The 21,015-nt window shown below is 36.2% G+C and overlaps 1 protein-coding gene across 2 annotated transcripts; it reads right to left on the bottom strand.

Moving 5' to 3' along the window:
* Positions 1 to 257: 257 nt before the first annotated feature.
* Positions 258 to 20,767, bottom strand: LOC141898326 (ADP-ribosylation factor GTPase-activating protein 1-like). Of its 2 annotated transcripts, XM_074784170.1 has the most exons (12): positions 20,611 to 20,767; positions 20,010 to 20,119; positions 19,713 to 19,884; positions 19,397 to 19,623; positions 19,078 to 19,146; positions 18,706 to 18,805; positions 18,520 to 18,576; positions 8,461 to 8,550; positions 6,545 to 6,604; positions 5,365 to 5,424; positions 3,663 to 3,796; positions 258 to 3,120 (listed from the first exon to the last, which is right to left on the bottom strand). In XM_074784170.1, the coding sequence occupies exons 1-12, from the start codon at positions 20,668 to 20,670 to the stop codon at positions 2,613 to 2,615; spliced, it is 1,647 nt and encodes a 548-aa protein (XP_074640271.1). In that variant the 5' UTR covers positions 20,671 to 20,767; the 3' UTR covers positions 258 to 2,612. The 2 variants fall into 2 exon arrangements, with proteins under 2 accessions (XP_074640271.1, XP_074640272.1); XM_074784171.1 differs by lacking the exon at positions 6,545 to 6,604.
* Between the last annotated feature and the right edge of the window lie 248 nt (positions 20,768 to 21,015).

Below are 21,015 nucleotides of genomic sequence, written 5' to 3'. Positions count from 1 at the left end.
AACCATTCCCGTAGTATATGGAGGAAGATGGCAGCACCATACGGTTCCCTAGCGGAATTTCTGTGAACTGATTTACCCGACAATTGCATCAATTCGCATAAATTCCACCAGGGGAATGGTGCTGCCAACGAACCCCTGGTGTTATTTCTGTGAACAATATTACAAATCTACACTGGCAGACCAGGGTTTCAAACCTGGGATAATCGAAATGTTGATCCATCTAGTGTAAACAGTCAGAAATATTAAAAGAAATAAACTTAATCGTTATCGTTATGTATATATTTTACATGCTGGCTTTTTTAAACATTTTAAAAGTCACATCAAAAACAAGTCCAATGTGTACAGGTATCGCTCATTAATACATGTTATTCATCATCATCTGCAGTCTATACAATAACTCCAGCACCACATCGTCAACTTCTAAAACTTTGGACAAAATAAATGCGGCGAAATATTCAGATTTGCCCTAAACACATCCGTAGCAATTTATAAACTGGACATATCATGAACTTTGAATCCTGCGCATTCCAATATATACTACATCTTGTCAGATTTCATTAACAGTTCATTCAAGCCTTCACCAGCCATTCAGAAGATCTTGATTTTAAATTTGACAGTATCGAATCCACAAACAATCACATAGTTTACACAATAAATTACACATTCACAAAATGTAGTCATTTTACCCTAACTGATTAAGTATTTGATTTTTTTCTACTTTATATCTTACACTTAGAAACAAATACTTCACAAGTAATCATGAAAGGGATAATCTGATTTCTGGATGACATATTTTTTTCATCTATTCGAAGTTTTTCTACACATCATTTTTACTACCATGGTGCACTGGTTATTACCAAGGAACCAAAAACTTGATATGACATACAACGAGTAACCAAAAGCTACTTATTCCTCAACCTATTACAGGGCCTCTGTACTGGTCTTTTGTGTCTAAATAAACTTCATTCATATTACAGGGAACAGTTTCTGAAATAATTAACTAAAGGATCAAATATCTTGATAAACAACTCAGCCTGTAACAAAAGCTTAATACTGTACCATCAATGAGCATAGAGTGGATTCAAAGCAAGATAGAATCTACAGTCAAACCCGGCTTGTTAATACGGATTGGCTTAATCCAGATTTCGGTCTAATCCTGACAATATTTGTATTCTCATTTTTCATCTATGTACAAGAAAATGGCTTTTAATCGTAAACTGGATCAATTTCGTAGGCCCCAAACAATCCGAATTAAGCCGATTCTACTGTACTCTACCGGGTAATAAGGTAAATAAGGATTACGAAGCATGGATGTAAACTACAGTCTAGTTTATCCATGATCACAATGAGTTTATTGCACTTGTAATTCTGACCATTAGATAAACTGAAAATTGAAAGTCGTTTCTTTTCAAAATAAGACTACCAGTGACACCATAAGACACAATGATAAATCTTAAATTATATCTGACGATCATCTTCAACTACTGGCAAATAGTAAATGAGCTTAAAGTAACCAGAATGAATTGTATTAGTTGGAGTTCAAAACTCAATGCTTCCATATATCACATTCTGAAAAGTTGTAAATACCTTTCATTCATTGTTACATAAAAATATCTTTTTCCTTTTATGCGGACAATATATCTACACAGGGGTCAATATGACAACGAGAACAATATGGTAATATTTCTTTTAAAAATTTAAGATGCAAATTTCTTTTCCATTATTACATTACATCTACACGCAAAGGAAGAGCTTGATTTTGTTAACCAACCTTTTTTCTGAGAGGCCAGGTTAATGTTATTTCAAAGTAGGTAATTTGCTTATAAAATTTCAAGCAAAAAATCAATCGAACTACAAAATAATGACATTCTAAATTACTATGAAGAATATCTAGACATAAAGAGTGTAATTCATATAATTACTTACTATTTCCTAATTATAACAGGATATTTTGTATCAGCACTTTCACATGACCTTTTACTACTACAAATGATGAGTTGCATTACAGCAAAATACAAAAATTTTTCAATGCTTTTGAAAATTCATACTGTCATCTTTTTTAGGAAGTCTGTTGACTAACGCTGCAATGTATCTGATTTGGATTTTGTTGTTCTCCAAGAGTGAAATAAGTTCTCTAATGTGTCCTCGATATATCACTTTATATTATAGCTCTGTACTAAATGTGGGCTCCAGATGATATCCGTCAATACCAACCATTCAAGACTAGAAGCAAAAATAAAATTGAGTATTTTGGATATAGAGGAATGTTTTCGGCATGCCTCTACAGAGAATATCCAGAAAGAGAGGACACAACATCATGCATATCTTGCAAGAGTATCACTACCACCGAACCGGGCAATAACTGGGTCTGAGGCTTGAATGAAACGATTTCAGTGAAAACTGTGTATAATCTACTCACAATACGTATACATACGTATATGTTCATTTTTGAGCAATTAATAATTCTAATCTGAGAATTGAAGCTCCAAACCATATGATCTTGTCCCTAGGTAGCATTACTATACATATACAGTTATCAGGTACTCTGAAAATGAAGACCACTGTCTATTGGGATATTTCTAAGAAAAATAGTTCAGTTTTTATGAGAAAGTTTATTTCGCTGTTGCTTTAGCCGCTTTGAGCTGTTGACTAGTAAGACTACTGCGCTCTAATTCTAAAGCTTCCCATTCATCATCCGAATCATCTGCCCATTTATCATTGTCCCAACCGTCATTATTGTGGCTTTGTTGTGTAACTGTCATATTCGGTTTATCTTCGCTGAAGTCCAACAAATTTCCAACCTCTGGCTCCGAGTTCCTAGGTGAGTTGTTCCGTAGATTTTTCTGATTACGATTTGGTGAAGATTTGAATGAGTTTTTGTCATCTCGAGAGTTCTTTTTTGTCTTGTTTTCTTTATTGGAAGAGCCAGTAGTAGGTGAATTATCAACGTCCGACCAATCAAGTTGTCCCCATCCTTCTTCGTCTTTCAGAGTAGATGTCGTTTTGTTGGTGTTATGATGGTCGTCATTCCAATCATCTGTCCAGTTATTCCAAGCATCATCCGTGTCTCGGTCTGGGCTGAATTCATTCAGCAATGGTTCATCACGGTTATTGCTTCCCCTAGAAAATGCAATATAAATTCCAACAATATATCGAAACTTCTGAGCAGTATATCAAGAAAGGCATATTGATGGAAGTCCATGGGGCAGTTAAACTTGCAATTAAATACTGATATTCCCTTTTCTGATTTTCCTGCTGCTATGCAATATAACTACTGACATATGAAACAGTTTCAATAATCAGTCACAATCTGCTTTTACTGATTTTAAGTTAACAAGGATAAACAATGTCAATAAAAGATTTAATGAAACAATAAAAATTCAAATATAATCCTTCTTATAAGCATTTCATTTGTAATGAACAATTAATAGCACCCAACATCAGTATGTACTGGTATGAGAAATCCCCATCAGAAATCCACGTTAGCAGCAGCTGCGGGAGATATGAACTGTGAAATCGAATGACCAATTTCATTCACAGCAGGGCTTTAAACATAAATTCCGTTAATGGAATATTTGCAACCTCTACTTAAGTGAGAAATGTTTAGCTACTTCTGTTATTATGTACAAATGGAATTGGCTTGTATGATCTTGCATACTTACATGTTTCTACGTCCAGAGCCACCGAGCAGAGATGTTCCCTCGCCAGGAGATGTGTCAGCGGTCGCCAATGTTGTCTTGGGATCACTCCATAGAGATGAGATGTCACGCCAGCCTTTCAAACTCGCCGACGACATCTGAAAAATCGATCACAAAATAGAGAGAAACCCATTACATTTTCAAGTTCTCATGAAGCTTACTGGAAACCAACTGCGAAGTGTAAGTTTGTTCAGTGACAGTTTAGATTTGAAAAAGCTGTTAGCAGTTACGCTCTCTACACTGCCTGACTATCAATTTGTTTGCTTAGTCCCTTACGTTACTTTTAATTCAAAAGAAAGTGGAGTCACTTGTTTTTTGTATCTGATTGCTTTTGACAGCTGAAATCCATTGGTGGTAGAATAAGAGACACTTTAATCTCTTGTCACCTAGGCAACTTATTCAAATGATTCAGAGTTTAAAACATTCAAGAAATTCATGGATATGAAATACATTCAATAGATACAAAAATTTAAAAGTAAATCTTTTAAAACTGCGATGAAAACTGGACTCAGAATAATGATTAGAACATTCTACACAAAAAGAAAGCAGATATTCCTTCAGGCATGTAAACAGCATGGAAGTCCGAGGATTTTATTATGAAATTAGATCAAATTTAGACCCTTTTATGACTTGAAACTACTCGAAACTGGCGATAGATAATGTATGTAAATAGAATGAGAAAAATACACACTGCCCTGTTCGCCATATTATGGTTGTGTGGTAGGTATGCTTTAGTGTTTCGACAGAATCAATGCTTGATTAATTGAATCAAACAAATTGTGGCAAATCCTGATCAACTATGACACACAGCTTCGAGTGTTGATTGCATTACGAAAAACAGAACACAATAAAAAAGCAGGTGTGATTGAAAGGTTACACAGCTTTTTTAATCAACCAGCTTCCAACATGCCGAAGCATTTTTATGGCTACAAAATACCAATAAGTGTTTGCCGCTTGTGTTAAACCACAATTGCTTCAGGCTTCATTAATCAGGTATTTTCTCTGATGACTATACAGGATAGCAAGTGAAACGTTACCATTATCATTATTAACTTTTCATGACTATGAGTGAATTCATGATCAAAAACATATCTGATACGATGATCTCATCATATTGCGATTTATTGGCTCAAACTCACATTGACGGTACACTAACAGATTGTAATTTCCAGAGAATGTAACCCCTTTTTAACCATATTAACCTATGACTATCGTATGTATCAATAAGTAATGTGACATGGCAAAAAACACACACTAGAAAACAGATAATCTCTATAATAACTCATCAAGCCATCAATCGATAAACATAACATCATTATTGGACATAAATTGTGCGTATTTGGATAAGGAAAATCAAATGAGACAGGGAGACTGGGGTAGCATTAGAGAGATGCAGCAATCAGGAGACTGGTTTTTACCGGAGCATCAGCAAAGTCATAGGAGCTTAATGTATTGGCTAGATATATCAGAGAAACTGTCATAGGTTGTTGCCACATAATAAATAGTGTTATAGATCAAAATATTATGACGACTTAATGTATGCTTCGGTAAAAACGTTATCTTTATTAACACAACCGATTCCCAGGAAGTCAAGTGCATGAATATAAGGCAAATAAGTAACTAAGAAATATGATATATTAGGCATACCATATAAGTGAATATATACCTTTGTAGCTAAATTGTTCATTTGGTAAGACACATCATTTAGCAATGTGCCATCTTTAACCTGAAAATGAAGATTCAGAACTAAAATCTACTCTAATACAACAATGCACAAAACTAAATAACATTTATTGTGCATTAATAATGAGCACGGTTTCACAAAAGATGATTCTACTGCTGATTCTAATTGGAAGAAAATGCGAATATAGCGAGCTAAATTTCTGTGAAACCAAGAACCAGAAATCAATAACTTCATGAAAGAAATCAAATTAAGGACTTGGTGTTCAAGTATTGGTACAAGTTTAATTGTAGATCATTGTAAAAGCACCAAATCGTTCCAATAACCAATAATTATTTACTAAGGGCCATCATCATTACAGGAATCAAATGAGCCAATCACTGAGCCATTATACAATGTGAGATGATAAAAAAGCAATTTATATATTTCAGCTAGTGACGATTGCCAATAAACAATGTTAGTGCGGTGAGATATAAGAATCATAATGATCTAGAGAGCCGGAGAAAGGGGTGTATACAAACGGTCAGTGACCATTCATAGCGTAATATCAACGCGAGTTACAGATAGCAAGAATCAATCAAGCACCAGTGATCAGTGACCAAACCAAATGCTAATATGGAAAATCCTATCAGCCTAGAGCCTTCATAATACAAGTTCATCCATCGGCCAATGGATTTTCTAGATTATTTTTAGCACGCATCAGTAGATCTGTGGGCAATTGGTATCTCGCCGATGTCCTCAGGAAATTGTGAATTCAATATGTAAATACGCGTTATATGCAGCAGAGATAAGGTTCATAAGGTCCACTGTATTGTAGCTGATTGATCATCGCCACTGAAGAATATGCAATACACATTCTGCTGCCTTTTTGGAAAGTGGAAAGGAGAAATTTAGAGACATTTTCCAAAGTGAAAACGAGACGTTCTATCACTTTGCTATCTACCTGCCATTCGAACATTGGCTCTAGTGCATTCCATATTGCGGATATTTGATAGGATATATCTTTTTTAGATCATTAATATTAATACATCATTATACATTTCTGTTTAAATCTAGGATAATTAGAACGAATAATTGAGCTGCCTAGGTAAAATATAATCCCTATATTTGAAAGGCTGTGCATACATAAAAACTGAATAAACATAAAGGCATCAAATATACTCACCTTAACCGCCAATTCAGACATATTATTTGTTACACCTTCGAATAGTTTGCCTTCAGCCACCTAGCGGTAAAACATGCAAACTAAAAAGTAACATTCTAAAGGGCTAAGAGAGAGAGAGAGAGAGCAACCAGCTGGCCAGGTGCAAACTTTTACAGAGCAGAAATAACTTTCAACATATCATCGATTATCATAAATATAAATTGAACAGTGACATTATACACAGAAGGGTTTGAATGTCAGTTTATTCTGCTTTGCATTGCATAACTATAGGTCTATAAACCAAAAGAAAAAAAATGAAAGTATAACATGTATGACAGACACGCATGAAAAAACTAAACAGTGGGACATGCTTTAGAAATGAATAGCAATGAAAAGTAAAGCTAACTGCCCGAGACGTTCCTAAGGTATTTCCAAATGATTAATTACTGTCATTCTGAAAGATCTATTGATTTGAACAGACATCCAATTAAACTATTGATCGATCGCATCAGAATATATTCGATTACTTTTGCTTACATTTTCCATTATGAGTAATATATAAATCACAGACATTATGTAATCCTTAGATTAGTAGATTTAAAGCTCACAGGGGACACATTTTTAAAACGAAATTCTCATGTCAACATGATTCATTTCAGTTTGCGATTACTTGCATTTCACGGATTCTATCGACCTCGCTGCGCTCAATCATTGAATTACGTTACGAAAGTGAGGTGGGATGTGCTATCTGCGAATAGTTTATCTAAAATCAATGGACTTCACGGACTTCAACGATGGAACACCTTTAAAAAGTGTTATCACAACGAGAGTACAGCGGTTGTCGGGAAGGTACAAGTATGGCGTTGCGTTATTGATGACAGCACGATTCTCATCTTTCTGTAAATTTGCACACGGCTCAGTCGCTCCTCTGGGGGAAAAAAGCTCATCGCAAAATTTGCTAACCACATGCCGCATACTTTTCGCAGCCATCGCAAATAGGTAGGCTATCCACCTCTGAATGGTACGTAGGTAAAATAGTATCAAATCTAGTGTGAGATTGGTGAATGGAACTTTTGAAACTTTCAAAAATTTAAGAGTCGTAATCTAAAAAGAGTTCTAGTCACATGAATTTATAACGAAAAAAAGAAATACATCTGCATTTCCAAGTCTTCCATTTGAATAATAGTTTCTAGTTTGGAAACACGAAACTAACTATTTTGATGAAAATTCCATTTAGAAAAATTCTTTTAAATTGCATGAATTTCCAAAAGAATATCGTATATAAGTTTTGCTTATTTCCTCTTAAAGGAGTTGGAAACTGGGCATTGTTAGCAAATTCACCCTTGTAAATTGAGGCTTCAAGGACACGTTGTGTGTTGATTATGTTTTTTCCACGACAAGAAATCCGACATTTGATATCGTCTTGAGAACAAGAAACAAGATCATTTTTCTCAGTATACCGACATACAATAGCATTAACAAGAACAATGGCATCTCACACTTTTTAAGTATGCGTAACAACAGTTTCAAAGTAAATACGATGATTCATAATTTTTCATTTCAAAACGGGCTTGATAGATTCTATTGCACCATATTTATTAATAGCGGTTTATCAATGATATCATTAAAAATGAATTCCATTCGAGCTATCTAATCTTACACGTCATCATCGATATAATTCAAGAAAACGAAATTCAAATCAAATGCGTCGACTCGTGACCATTGATTTTCATATCAATATCAGAAATAGTCATTGCTATTCATTTCAACATTTTACAGAGACCCAACACCCTGCCTTTAGAGAAAATTCTAAAGCAACCACACATACAAAATGCTGAGTAAGGCCTAAAACATGAAGAGAACATTTGCAGAAACATTGTTTCAAGGATAAGAATAGCAATGCTTTTACAAAAAATATGAAACTTGCCGATACAAACCTTTTCCTTAGTTGGCTTAATAACTGCGTTGTTTACTGATAGGCCGATTTCTTTAGTTTTCTGCGTTGCTGTAGTCGCGATTTTACTAGCCTGAAAATACATAAAGAGATTGGTCAATTAGAATGAAATAATATATATGCTTATATAAAACAGCTATGGTAACTACACTGAGCCCATCACATCTACCCTTAGATTCATATAATTTGAGGTTCATCTGATTCAGCAAAAGCATCAATTTGGCTCTTTAAATGTACCTGCAAAATGTAACAGGAAGCCTACGCCAGATACCAGTGGCAATGATAAACGGAAACTGTATAAATTGACTGGCAACTACGTCCAATTATGATTTACAATGCATCAGATACAGCCAGCGGGTAGATTCCAAAGAAATTGCTACCAAAGATTGTCTCGCAAATTTGTCATCAGAAGCGTTGCTTTTATATCTACTGGACAGATTTTCTATACCTAAATGCATCGAAGTTGCCACGAGGAAGTATGCGTGATGGACGGATATACTAAGAGACTTTTTCAATAACCGGTGCAAATCTATATGAACAATGATTCAATCATTGCCTAGTTTATTAAGTTCTGCTGATGTGACTGACACATTCTCGTAATGGGACTCGCAATCACATTTCTACTGGCTTCATCTTCATGTCCAATTTTCACGAAGCTCAGAAGATCAAATCATATCCAAACTTGCTGACTTTGACTCCATCAGTTGAACAGTAATGATGAACGAAAATAGATATCGCGGCGACACTAACCAATCAATTGAAAAATCAACTACAAAGATTGAACAATGTGCTCTTTACATAATGAAAGCTGTGTCTTTGATCGAGGATTTAATTGTCCAACCTTCATTTGCTTCATGTGAAAAAACATTGAAGACACCACAGATGACCAATCTTGGATAAGATTCTTTCTCCGATGAAATGTCACCAGACTTGACACTCATTTGGATCTTTTCTGCTTGACCGATTTTCCGATAATCAAAGCATCTGATCCGAGACGTAACCCGTAAAGAATATACCCAGCAACATACGATTTTTTTTATTGAATTGACCGCTAGTTTGGTTGTTTCATCATCCCATCATCACCAATGTGACGAACATTCGCTTTGATATCCAGAGAAAAAATAGCCCGTCTGATAACGATCAAATTTTCTGATAGAAGATATTGCATACCTCGGACAGCGGACAAACGCCACAACTGGAGATCATTGGAACAAATAGAGCACAAACTTCAATTTGTACAGCTGCTGAATGTTTTCCCAGTAATTTCCATGTAATAAGTAAGTAGTCGTTGCAGATACCAATCAGACGTACGAGCCCTTAAAGCTTAATTTTTCTAGTTAGTGAACAGGAAAGAATGTCTAATTAACAAGGAAGCGCAACAGTAAAATTCAATTGCATCTACTCAGAATCAGGTTAAGGCATCGAAATATCGCCCCCTAAGTTTTTATCCGTGATGACAATCAACTAAGCAGGGCATTCTCTGATGATCGCGTCTCGAAAAAAATAAATTCAGATTGATTCTTTTCTCGATTTGAGATAGGTCCCTGCGAGTTTGATCGATATGATATGATAAATGTCTACTGACTGAAGAGTTGCTGGTTCAAAAATTCTTAATTCATCATTTCTGTCACAGTTTTATCATAGAGGGGTTAGATGTGGAGATAGGTTGTCTGAAGACGATTCATACTGATTTCTTTAATAGTTGATAGATGGATGGATGTTAAATTTTTCACCAGAGTCAGATCTTTGAATGGGAAGATCGCGAATGCTATTTCACCACAATGAAAATTATAGGAAAGCTTCCATATTTGGCGGCGCCACTTGTAAGCGTGGTCGATCAATAAATACGCATTCAATTTGATATATATCTCAACACCTCGGGGTACCTACGATCATCGGGGGAGAACGCAAAGACTAACATCGTCTCATTACAGCGCCGACTTTCAGAAAATTCCAATTTCGCCATGTTTCTGGTAGTTATCGTCGATGTTTATGTCATATTTCATTCCCACCGGGATTTCAACTTCACACGAACGCGACGACTATCGAGCGATATATCGAAATGTCGCCACCACCCGATGATGGCGTTGTGTAAACGTTTTCTACGCTCGATGATTTGTTTTCAAACATCGCTTAATGTAATTTCGGACTAGGTCAGACGTACCAGATCGATGTCCCGGGAAAAATGCTTTTCGCATATCGGCAAATATCCGGCATTTTCAGACATTAACTGGTGCTTTGATGCCTCGTTGTTTCGACAGCTACTGCTCGAGTTGTAATAAACATAAATTATTTGACAGCGAGAAATTGATGTAAAACGCTGTCAAGAGGCATTAGAAATAACAAATGTCAAAACAGTTCTTCAACAAAGTTTAAGAAATGCTATGCGTTCTATTCTATTTGTTATCACCAGTTGATACGTACATAAGTCGTGTTAATTGTATATCAAGGAAATTATCAGGTTTCATACTTGCAACATCCTGGCTAAGGAAGCTATCCTAACCAGTTCCTTGATATCATTATGTCAATGCATAACCAATAACCCATGAACTGGAGAAGAGAAAATTGTTGCGGGCTTTAGGTGAGCCTCAGAAAAACGGCACCAGCAATCCTGACACAGACCCATCGACCTAAGCTCCCAATCTAAGCACCTATTCGCAACCAGCCACGTCGCATTGCAAGCAGTCGCAAGCCAATCTTTAGCCCGCATTTACAGGATAGTTATCGGAGTGCTCGAACTTCTACAATTTACCTTCATAAATAAAGATGGCAAATGATCAGCTCGATACAAGATACTTATGACCAGTAGCACTGACGCTATAACCAAGATCCATGCAATGAGGTCTTGTCCGCGGTTGTACATTATCGAGCCCCCAAATAGATGAATGTTTCGCAATAAATTACCTGTTAAGTGGCTGAGTGGTAGTTAAGGCAAAATGCGACGCGAGACCCTAAGCTATATCTGATCTTCGCCCTCGCATCTGATTAGTTTGCACATCCATGGATTATCCTATTCATCGAGACGGAATATTCTCTTTTTTTGTAGCCAACACGGGATCGACCAGATAATGCTATTTCTGCTAGACCCAACTGGTAGAAAAATTTGATAACATTTCGCAACTACAAGGTATAAGTAGCACGAACCGGAGTGTCTGTAAGATCTAATAGAAAAAAGACCACTCTTTATCTGCATTTATAAAAATCTGATGAATTATGCAGGACAAATATTCCTTTGTTTTATGACCCAGAATTTTACATGAGCAAATGTAAAATTGTCACTGCATTGATATCCTTAGTCGTAAGTGGAACGATTTGAAATACGGAGAGACAATATAATACCAGTATGGTGAGACTTGAAAAAAATATCAAACACTGCGCCAAATTGTGGATCACGTATTCTCCCGGGATGACTATTCATTAGCTCATCATAAAATAAAAGGAGGAAAAGGAACCTTAATGCTTTTATCTACCGATTAAAGACATTAAGATGCGAAGAAGACATGACAAGAAATATTCTCACAGGATGCGATGTTAAGTTTCAATGTCAGATGTAATTTGATCATGACATTATCTCCACCATGCTATTCTTATCACAAGGACCAGTGTCTCTCTCCCTGTCCCTCTCCCTCTCTCCCTCTCCCTCTCCCTCTCCCTCTCCCTCTCCCTCTCCCTCTCCCTCTCTGGCTCCATACAGAGCCTACGAAAATGACCAAATCGAAACAGAGAATTGAAAGAGCGCGATTACCATAATCGTAACCAATATTGAAATAATTCATTTAAGCTCAGCATAGAAAATACTGCAGATTCCATCTGTAAGTGCATCAGAAAAATATTTGCTTCTTGCAGTCCGTAATATACCCTTCAATGATGTATTGATCTCACTCGGTCTACTGATCATTCACAATCAATTATATTCAGCCAGCCTCAATCCAGCTTTACGTATATATATATATATATATATAACATTTTCATGTCCTCAGTGAATTCAGTGATAAATTTACCCTCTTTATCTATAATTCGCATTGCAGCGGGAAAGCTGTTTCAAAAAAAACCCCGAAGCGTTATTTCTAAGATATCTCGCCGGTAAACAAGCAGACAGCGATGCCATTTTTCGAAAGATGCAAATTTTCAAAAAATTTTTTCGCGATAAAGTTTGCCCTTGTTGCCCGTGATGAAATGGAATGAGATTATACGCGGTGTATCGTTATTGAGTTAAGCGAAAACGAAATTCGCCATCAGAAGAATTTACTTTTCGAGAGAGAGGAGAGAGAGCCTCGGGATGCGTGAAGAGAAGAACGTTGACTTCACCGGCAATATTCACCAACACGCACAATTCATCCATCCAAATGAACGAAACCCACAAGCGAGCTCGCTGAACATCTTGTTCGCTTAATCAACAAAATATTCACGCTGCCACTGCCGCCGCCTCCGAGTTAAATCAAAAACAGTTTGCACTCTATTGATGTAGACTCGTCACCAAAGTGAATTAAAAAATGAAATTGAATCAAGACATTTTCAGCAGACGGAGCCAATTTCGCCGCGGTAACCGCGCACACGGCGAATCGTTTTTTAACAAACGCCCGCAGAATTCTAGCGGCCGCTTACACATTTATCAGTGTCATCGAAATATTGATGCGCATGAGGCATACAATCGCAGGATCTATTAATGGTTGTTTTTTGTGACGAGCCGCTTTATATCAATCTAGATTACTTTTTTACGTATCAAACATCAACCTGATTACTTGAAACTGAAAATCTACAGCAGGAGATAATGATCATCAATTTCACGTTCCTGCAGTTGGAAATAAGATATAATTTCTCGATGTGAACAGTAAAGTTCCCATAATCGAAGAATATATATTTCTTCATCATCGCCGTATTATGGCAAGCAACCAACTAATTTGGTGAAAATGGAAAATGAACTTCTGACTAATGTTGCGAACACACATGTTCAGATCAGTTTACCAACGCATCAGCTTTTACGACATACAAATTGAGTAATGACCAATGAAGGGACGATTCTTCAGTCCTTCAGTAATATAATTGGTGATATGCAATTATCTTTAAGTCCGATGATCAATATTGACTGATTATATATGCTATGCACTGAGGAGGAAATTATATCCAACATCTTGCAGAGAATAGAAATAAAGGTGGGATGATTATAAATAAATGATGCACTCCGAGGATTACTTATTCGATATGATGTGCCTGTTTCACTTGACGACTTCAACGTTCACATAATGGAACTATTTTCAAGGAAGATCTCTCTTTAATGTGTTGATAATGCAACCTCTAAATTTCAGAATTCAAGTCACCACGCGAGAGGGTAATTAACAAAATCTGGATGTGTAACATAGGCCTAATTGTTAAGTGAGCTCATACTGGTGATCGGGCCTAATGAATGTATGCTGTATAGTTACTGTCCTCATCTAAATCTTACAGCTCCGTTCATCATCAGATATTCCGCATAACATCCGGCATTGCCAGCGGTCAAACGAACGACTGCATTTCTGTCATTTGCACGAGACTGGCTCGCCACCATTTTCGATCGCTGTATTACTTACGACGCACAGTGACACGGGATAGTTCGCTTGATCCCGCATTGATCGACAACTAAGCCTCGATCTATAAGCATCGGTCCCATATTAACTCAATAAATAACTCTCTCAAGTGCATGTCTAATCCGGTAGTCAGAGTCGCTTACCTTCCTCCTGAATGCGGATGGTAAAGACAGCAAGTAACACTACACACAATCATGTTGATAACATGTTGACAACAGTATTGATAGAAATTCCATGATTACAAAACGATAATACCTTGCATCACAAATGCTTAACTTCTAGGAAACTGAATGAAATGTGAGATTCGATAAACCATAATAGTAGAATAGTAAGGTTTAAAGGAGCGTATCATAAATGAATGACAGTGATTGTTAACAAACACATTTTCATATTCAATCGATTATTATTGTTATTCCTGGTTTTTAAAAAACGGTTACTGGGTATACGATGACTGAAGCAATTACTCCGAATCAAACACCGAAAATTCTAAATAAAAGCATTCTGAGAATATTCATTTCCTATAACTTCGAGGAAGATACAGCTATGTATAAGTTAACGTTTCACGTATTTTCTGCACACGCCTTAAACGCGTCAGTTATAAATAACACGAGGTAAACAAACAATCCAACGCTATAATAATACTAAGATGAAATACTCCGAGGGGTATGAGCCATTGATTTTGTCACCAAATAAATTGAATCTACCCCCCCGAGTTTATCAGATAATACACTGAAATTGCATCTGCTGCTAGATGGAAGTTATCAAAAAGCTTTGCTAATGAAGCAATAAGCGTCCAGAATCATGGTTACTATCGAAATTATTTGAACACCTATTAATTTCCAACTATATTCCATCTACGAGCTACGTAACCTACAAAAAAACTGCCTTCGAATACACCAAACATGAAGATCATTGAAAATCTATTGCTGCCATGTACGCATTTTCATAATCTACAAAACCGTCAATGCATAATATGTAAACCTCCAGCAGCAGGGATTATAATGGTATTCAGTCGAAATCAGTATATAATAAATATTACCAGGTATACTGTTTTCTGATTAAGCCACACTATGCAAGCTGTTGTTATATCTGGTTGCAAACGGGTTTCATACATGAACTATTTAGTTTTTTATCCAATAAGTCATTGCTTTATTAGATTTTCCGATCAATTGCTCATATGAATACAGGCTATTCATTGGGTTTCAGTTATACATTATCGGGTTCAATGATATTCCTGGCGCTTGAAAAAATAACCCTGATGAGTCATTTCCCTTATCAGAAAAAATACTTAACGGAATCAAGATTCAAACTCAGGTGACTTTTGGGCGTATCGTATCTGATATCAAATTTATCACACGTGATATCTGATATCACATGTATCATATCACATTTGGAAATATTTTTCTGGATAAAAAGAGAAAAATGACATGCCAAAAACCTACATCCAATAAAAAGCATCTGCATAATACATATTTTCACATTTGCGTATGGACTTTCATATTGCAAAATTCAGTTACGGATTACACAGAATTTCATTGACATACATCACTGTGTTATCTAATATGTAAAATGGATCCACAGATATCAATCATCAGTTAAAGCAGTCATCGATGGATCCATAAAAATCAATATGGAGGTAGTCCGTACTGTCATACAGTCAGTCTGTGAGACTATGTGAACTATTGGGTTGCCTAAAATTGGACAAGTGCTTATCAAGATCAGCTAGGCATATGGATTTAGATGATAACTTTCCATCCAAGATCTCATCCATAGAACATCATTTTGTATAATTCAGTTATGTTTCAATCAGAGAACTGAATCCTTAGCAATCACTAACCACATCAGGGACAAATAACAGGAAATTTTCAGGGACACAAAACAATCTTTAGAGGGGATGGCACAAATTGTTTCAGGGACAGTCCTGACAAACAGGGACAGTTGGCAGCTAAGACTTAGCTAAAAGAATGAAATACTCTTCACTTGAAGCAATCATGTGAGCAATATTTGACCTGGGGCTGGGCCAAATTGGCCTGGCCATATAAGAGCCAGGTCAACTATTCACCCTGATACAAAATGGGTCTGTGCTTGTTTGACACAGGAAAAATCTTAGTATGGGCTATGAGCAATCATCTCAACATGATTGCTCATAAGTATGGGTCGAAATATTCCATGTAAACGCTATCTAGTTCTGGGAATGACTCACCTTGCTTGCCTTAGCATCGTTTTGACAGTGCTTTAGTAACAATTGGATGAGTTATACTTCTAAATGCACTAATAGAGCAAATTTGACTTGGATCTGGTCTAGGCCAGTTTGACCTGAGCCAAATCCTCTCCGCGTGATCACGGCTTAAATAAATTGCTTTGTTCGTAGCAAACTTGGCACCTGCCTCGAATAAGCAATCCAGGACAGTCTTGCATCAACCATCACTGGTAATTTTTAATGATCGCTCAATTCATGTCTCCGCTTGATGATGACATTCGTCTCTGAGCAGACGTAGTCATTCTACGACTTTTATTCAGGACATTATACATAATGCTATTCAAAAGGCTCTTGAATGAATTTTTGTAAATAAAACAGTCAGGTAGTTTCACCATCAGTTCTTAAGTCGGTCATCATTGATAAATCACATACAGTAAACAACATGCATATTACATAATGCATTGTGTCATCACATAAACTGTTTTGGAATCTGCCAGCCAATATATACAATAACACAAAATACCAAAAATGTACGCATGTACATTAAAAATAGAATGGATTTCCATTTAAACGAAGCAAATCGTCAATATTTTCAATATTGACTCATATATACTGAGCACGACAGAACACAAAAGCCACAGACCAAACAATAGATTGAAATAACGCACCGATGTTATACAAACCCGTATCTAATGGTCCTTAATCCACTGTGACCAAGAATGAGATGCAATCGATAGCGTAAAGACATATAAACATATCAGGACATCCTTTGTGACAAGCGAGGAGCACTCAAGTGAGATCTATCTGCGCACGTATGCCTGCGCACTCCCGAAGTAAGCTTTAAACAACGATGCCGCACACATCTGTGCACACATGCAATCCCACCGGTATATTAATTTGAATACATGCCACAGATTGTGAAACGGCGCGAACGATCAATACCGAGAAAATGAAACAATCGACTTCGATGAAAACACGCCCGAATGTATCATCATTATCACCATCACTGGCAGGAGACTTCTTCATCTAATGAGTAATTGACAATACAAACAAATTAAAAATCGTACCGCTCAACCTCGACTAAGGTATCATATCAAAACATAATTCTTTTTACATGAACTTCCCCTCAAGATTTAAAACCCATTATCAACCGAATGAATACCTATGAAGCCAGAGCCATCGGGGGGAGGGGGATAGCCAGGACTATCTGTACGGAGTTCATTTTTTTGAGAAAGTGGAACTGGAACATTGGGTAAAGACAAAGTCATGGTCAAATGTATGAAGCTGGTATGTCACAGCGTTTATTCATTTACAGTTGTCTATATAAGCATTGCTAAGATGATGGCAGATTAATTCTCGCCTTCCTAAAATGAGTTTTAAAGCGCCTTCTTATGCTGAATACAAATACTCACTACTTGATAATAAAACTACTCTACACATGATTGAGATAAGGATGATTCATGCTTAAGAATTTCTGCGAAGTTATCAAAAATAATATGACTCTCTCGACTTTTGAATCTATACGATATCTTGAAAAAAAGAAATTAAACAATTTCAGAAAACTCTTCTTCCAAATGAAATGAAACACTTACGAATCGACGCAGAAAAACTTTGAAATATAACCCATCGAACCGTCGATTGCGGCAAATTCTGATAAGTTCAGAGTCGGGCGACATTATTCCAAAGACGAAGTAAGTATGAAGCTGACAATACACCGAACGGCTAGAAACTACTTCGCAATAGTATACACGTATGATATATATGAGATGTACCGGTAAATTTCCATATATTCAATGTAAAGTTTTATAATGAGATACCAAAGCTGTCACTATTTAACATTTGCTTTGTTTTCTTTGTTGAGATAGACGCAATAAAAATAACCCCAACAAATACATAGAATCTACAGATGACACAGATATAGACGGTTTTCAAAAAATCTGAACCATTTCAATTTTGTTCAAATTTCAATGGGTTTACTGCAGCACCTACCTTGCGATTGCGTTCTAGCGAAATGCTGCTATATGATATTGTGCATTGCGCAATCAATTCTTACGTAAATAAACACATTCAGGAAAATGGTATGAATGTTATCATAAAATCCTACCACAGGTAGCTGATAAGAATAGTAAAATACCCAATGTCGTAATTATAGTCGAGATATGAGAACAGTAAGTCCATACAAAGTATGCGTTGACAACAAAAATGTAGAGTAACGAACAATTACCTAAAAGAAATATCAGAGGGAAGGATGAGCAAGTCATAATAATGTTAGGCTAACCTGTTTAGTGGCAGCAGATGCAAATTTTGTGGCACCAGTAGCAAATGTGGACCAACCCTGAAAAAAATTTGAATACACCGAATATCACACAATTGTGAACAAACAACATTTAGAAAGCTATGTCTTGTACAGAAATGTAGATTCTATAGATATTCTGATTAGTGATCTATAGTCTGTGATACTTACACTGGATAAAGATGACAAGTCCCAACTATCTTCATTTTTTGGTGGATCTACTGTATTTCCAAAGCCCTGGTAACGCCCCCCTTGACTGGGTGGTAAATCACTAAAATGAGATAATTGCAAAATATGATAAAAATCTTATCAGATTATTATCAGATTAGAAGATTTATTATTCTCAGATTTTTTACATTTATTAAACATTCCAGTCTTTAAAGTGATTGAAACTAATCATATATAATTGATATATTTCCTACTTACGCTGAACGAGCAGCATTAGCTTCCATCTGACGGCTACAGAAATCTATTCCAGAAAGACATTCCAGTCTTTAAGGTGATTGAAACTAATCATATATAATTGATATATTTCCTACTTACGCTGAACGAGCAGCATTAGCTTGCATCTGACGGCTAAAGAAATCTTCATTCCTACTGCGTATTTCTTCTCTGTTAAAAGAGAATAAAGCCACATGGAATGAAATTCAAAGCACTTACGGACACCCGTAATATTTGGAATAACGTAAGATTTTAATGACAATTTCTAAGGCCATTTTGAAGAAATTATGTCTAACTAATTTTGATTTCATCTGTTTGATGATTTGGGAATTATATACATAGGCCTAAAAGATTAGTAAATTAAAATCTTTGTATTGATAATTCTTTTATGATTTCCATCATTGATTAACATCATTCTTACTTTGATAATCCAGTATAATCTTCTATGGATGCCGCTTCAGAACCACTGCTTTGGTAAGACTGATATCCACCTCCGTTTCCGCCTGCAGTATTTGTTCCATTATAACTCGCCGAACTTATACTCATTTTATTGCTACTATTTGAAGATCTACGTGGCTGGAATGGTTTATGGTTTCTAGCAGAAGATGTTTGTATACTCCATGGTTTTCCCTGAGCTTCGGTGGAAATCTACCAAGACATTAAATGAAGCCTCAGTTATAAAATCAGATCGATTTAAACAAATCCATCCATCTTTTCTAGAAGTTTTATTTCGCTACCTTATCTTTATATAAAGCCGCTGCTTTCGAGTTGTACTTTTCTTGCAATGTCCAGTTTTCTTCAAAATCTGATTGCGATTCAAAGAACTCTCGGGCATTTCTATTTCCTCCAACTTTCATTTTCTCGAGTTCGATATCCTTCCACTTATCCATCGTTACAGATCGAACAAAACTGAGACAAAATCATTATAATTAAAGAATGTGAAATTCATACAGTATATAGGGCAGTTTACAGTCTTTTTACATTTATTGATGGAGTGATAAAAGATCATTTTTTAAAGAATCTTTCAACTCTACCTTAGATGTACGCCTAATCCTCTGTGTTTTCCTGAACATTCAAGACAAATCCAGACGCCATAAGTAACGCTGACCCACTGGGGATTATGCCCGCCACACTCAAAACAGTTCTATGAGATAAGCAATAAAGTTATCAATTTTATTGGCTTCAAAATTGACGACAATTGGTTTTAAGCAAAATATTTGGCCAATAGGGGCCTAAGGCCAATTCATAAAACTGTTATTCATAAGCATCTAAGCCTAGTGTAGACTCTTTATGGGGTAGCCTTCATAGTATAGGCTTAACCTGAGACAAACAACAACATTCTTGACTGATTTAACTTGGCCACAACAATACGGACGGATGTTACGTACGGTCGTCAGCATTATTGTTGTTGTCTGAATAGACAGGAGAGGAGGGCCTGTTAATTAGATCTCTATCAAGTAGGCCTATATCACTCAACATACTACTATTTTCCAAAAATCAAAGGAAATCTAATACGTGAACCCAACCACAATTCACTCCTAAGACTGATCCATCAAAAAAGAGTCATCCAAAGACCGCCAATATTTCTTCAACTTTAGACTCATCAAAATCGTGTTTGAATCGAAGAATTCTCACATTATTTTCGTCTTTGACCCGTAGATCCTTCATGACTCTCCTAGTTCTTGGGCTGGCCATTCTGAAATTAATCTAATTTTCCAGGGATTGTCCAGCAAAGTGAGATTTTAAAATGACAGATCGTAACGATTTTTCAATTTTTCGACCCGGAAATGAGTTGTCAGTGACTGAATTGGATTACGATGTTGAGAGCACGCTGTAACGAATTAACCTATTTACTGTCGTAACGTGTTCACTAACAGCTAGGTTCGAGCCCCAATTATTGACATAATGAAATATAACTGCTGTAAAAAGACTATTCCGCATAACTTCCACCCTACAAATTTTGTTTTCATGACAACATTGACAAATCCAGATCACAAATAACGAAATACCAATTCTTTTTTTAGAGATAATTTATTCTTT

This window comes from Tubulanus polymorphus, chromosome 2 (genome assembly GCF_964204645.1).
Source record: "Tubulanus polymorphus chromosome 2, tnTubPoly1.2, whole genome shotgun sequence".
Taxonomy (NCBI): Eukaryota; Metazoa; Nemertea; class Palaeonemertea; order Tubulaniformes; family Tubulanidae; genus Tubulanus; species Tubulanus polymorphus.
The sequence above is the reverse complement of the archived record's forward strand: the minus strand, read 5'-3'. Positions and strand labels throughout refer to the sequence as shown.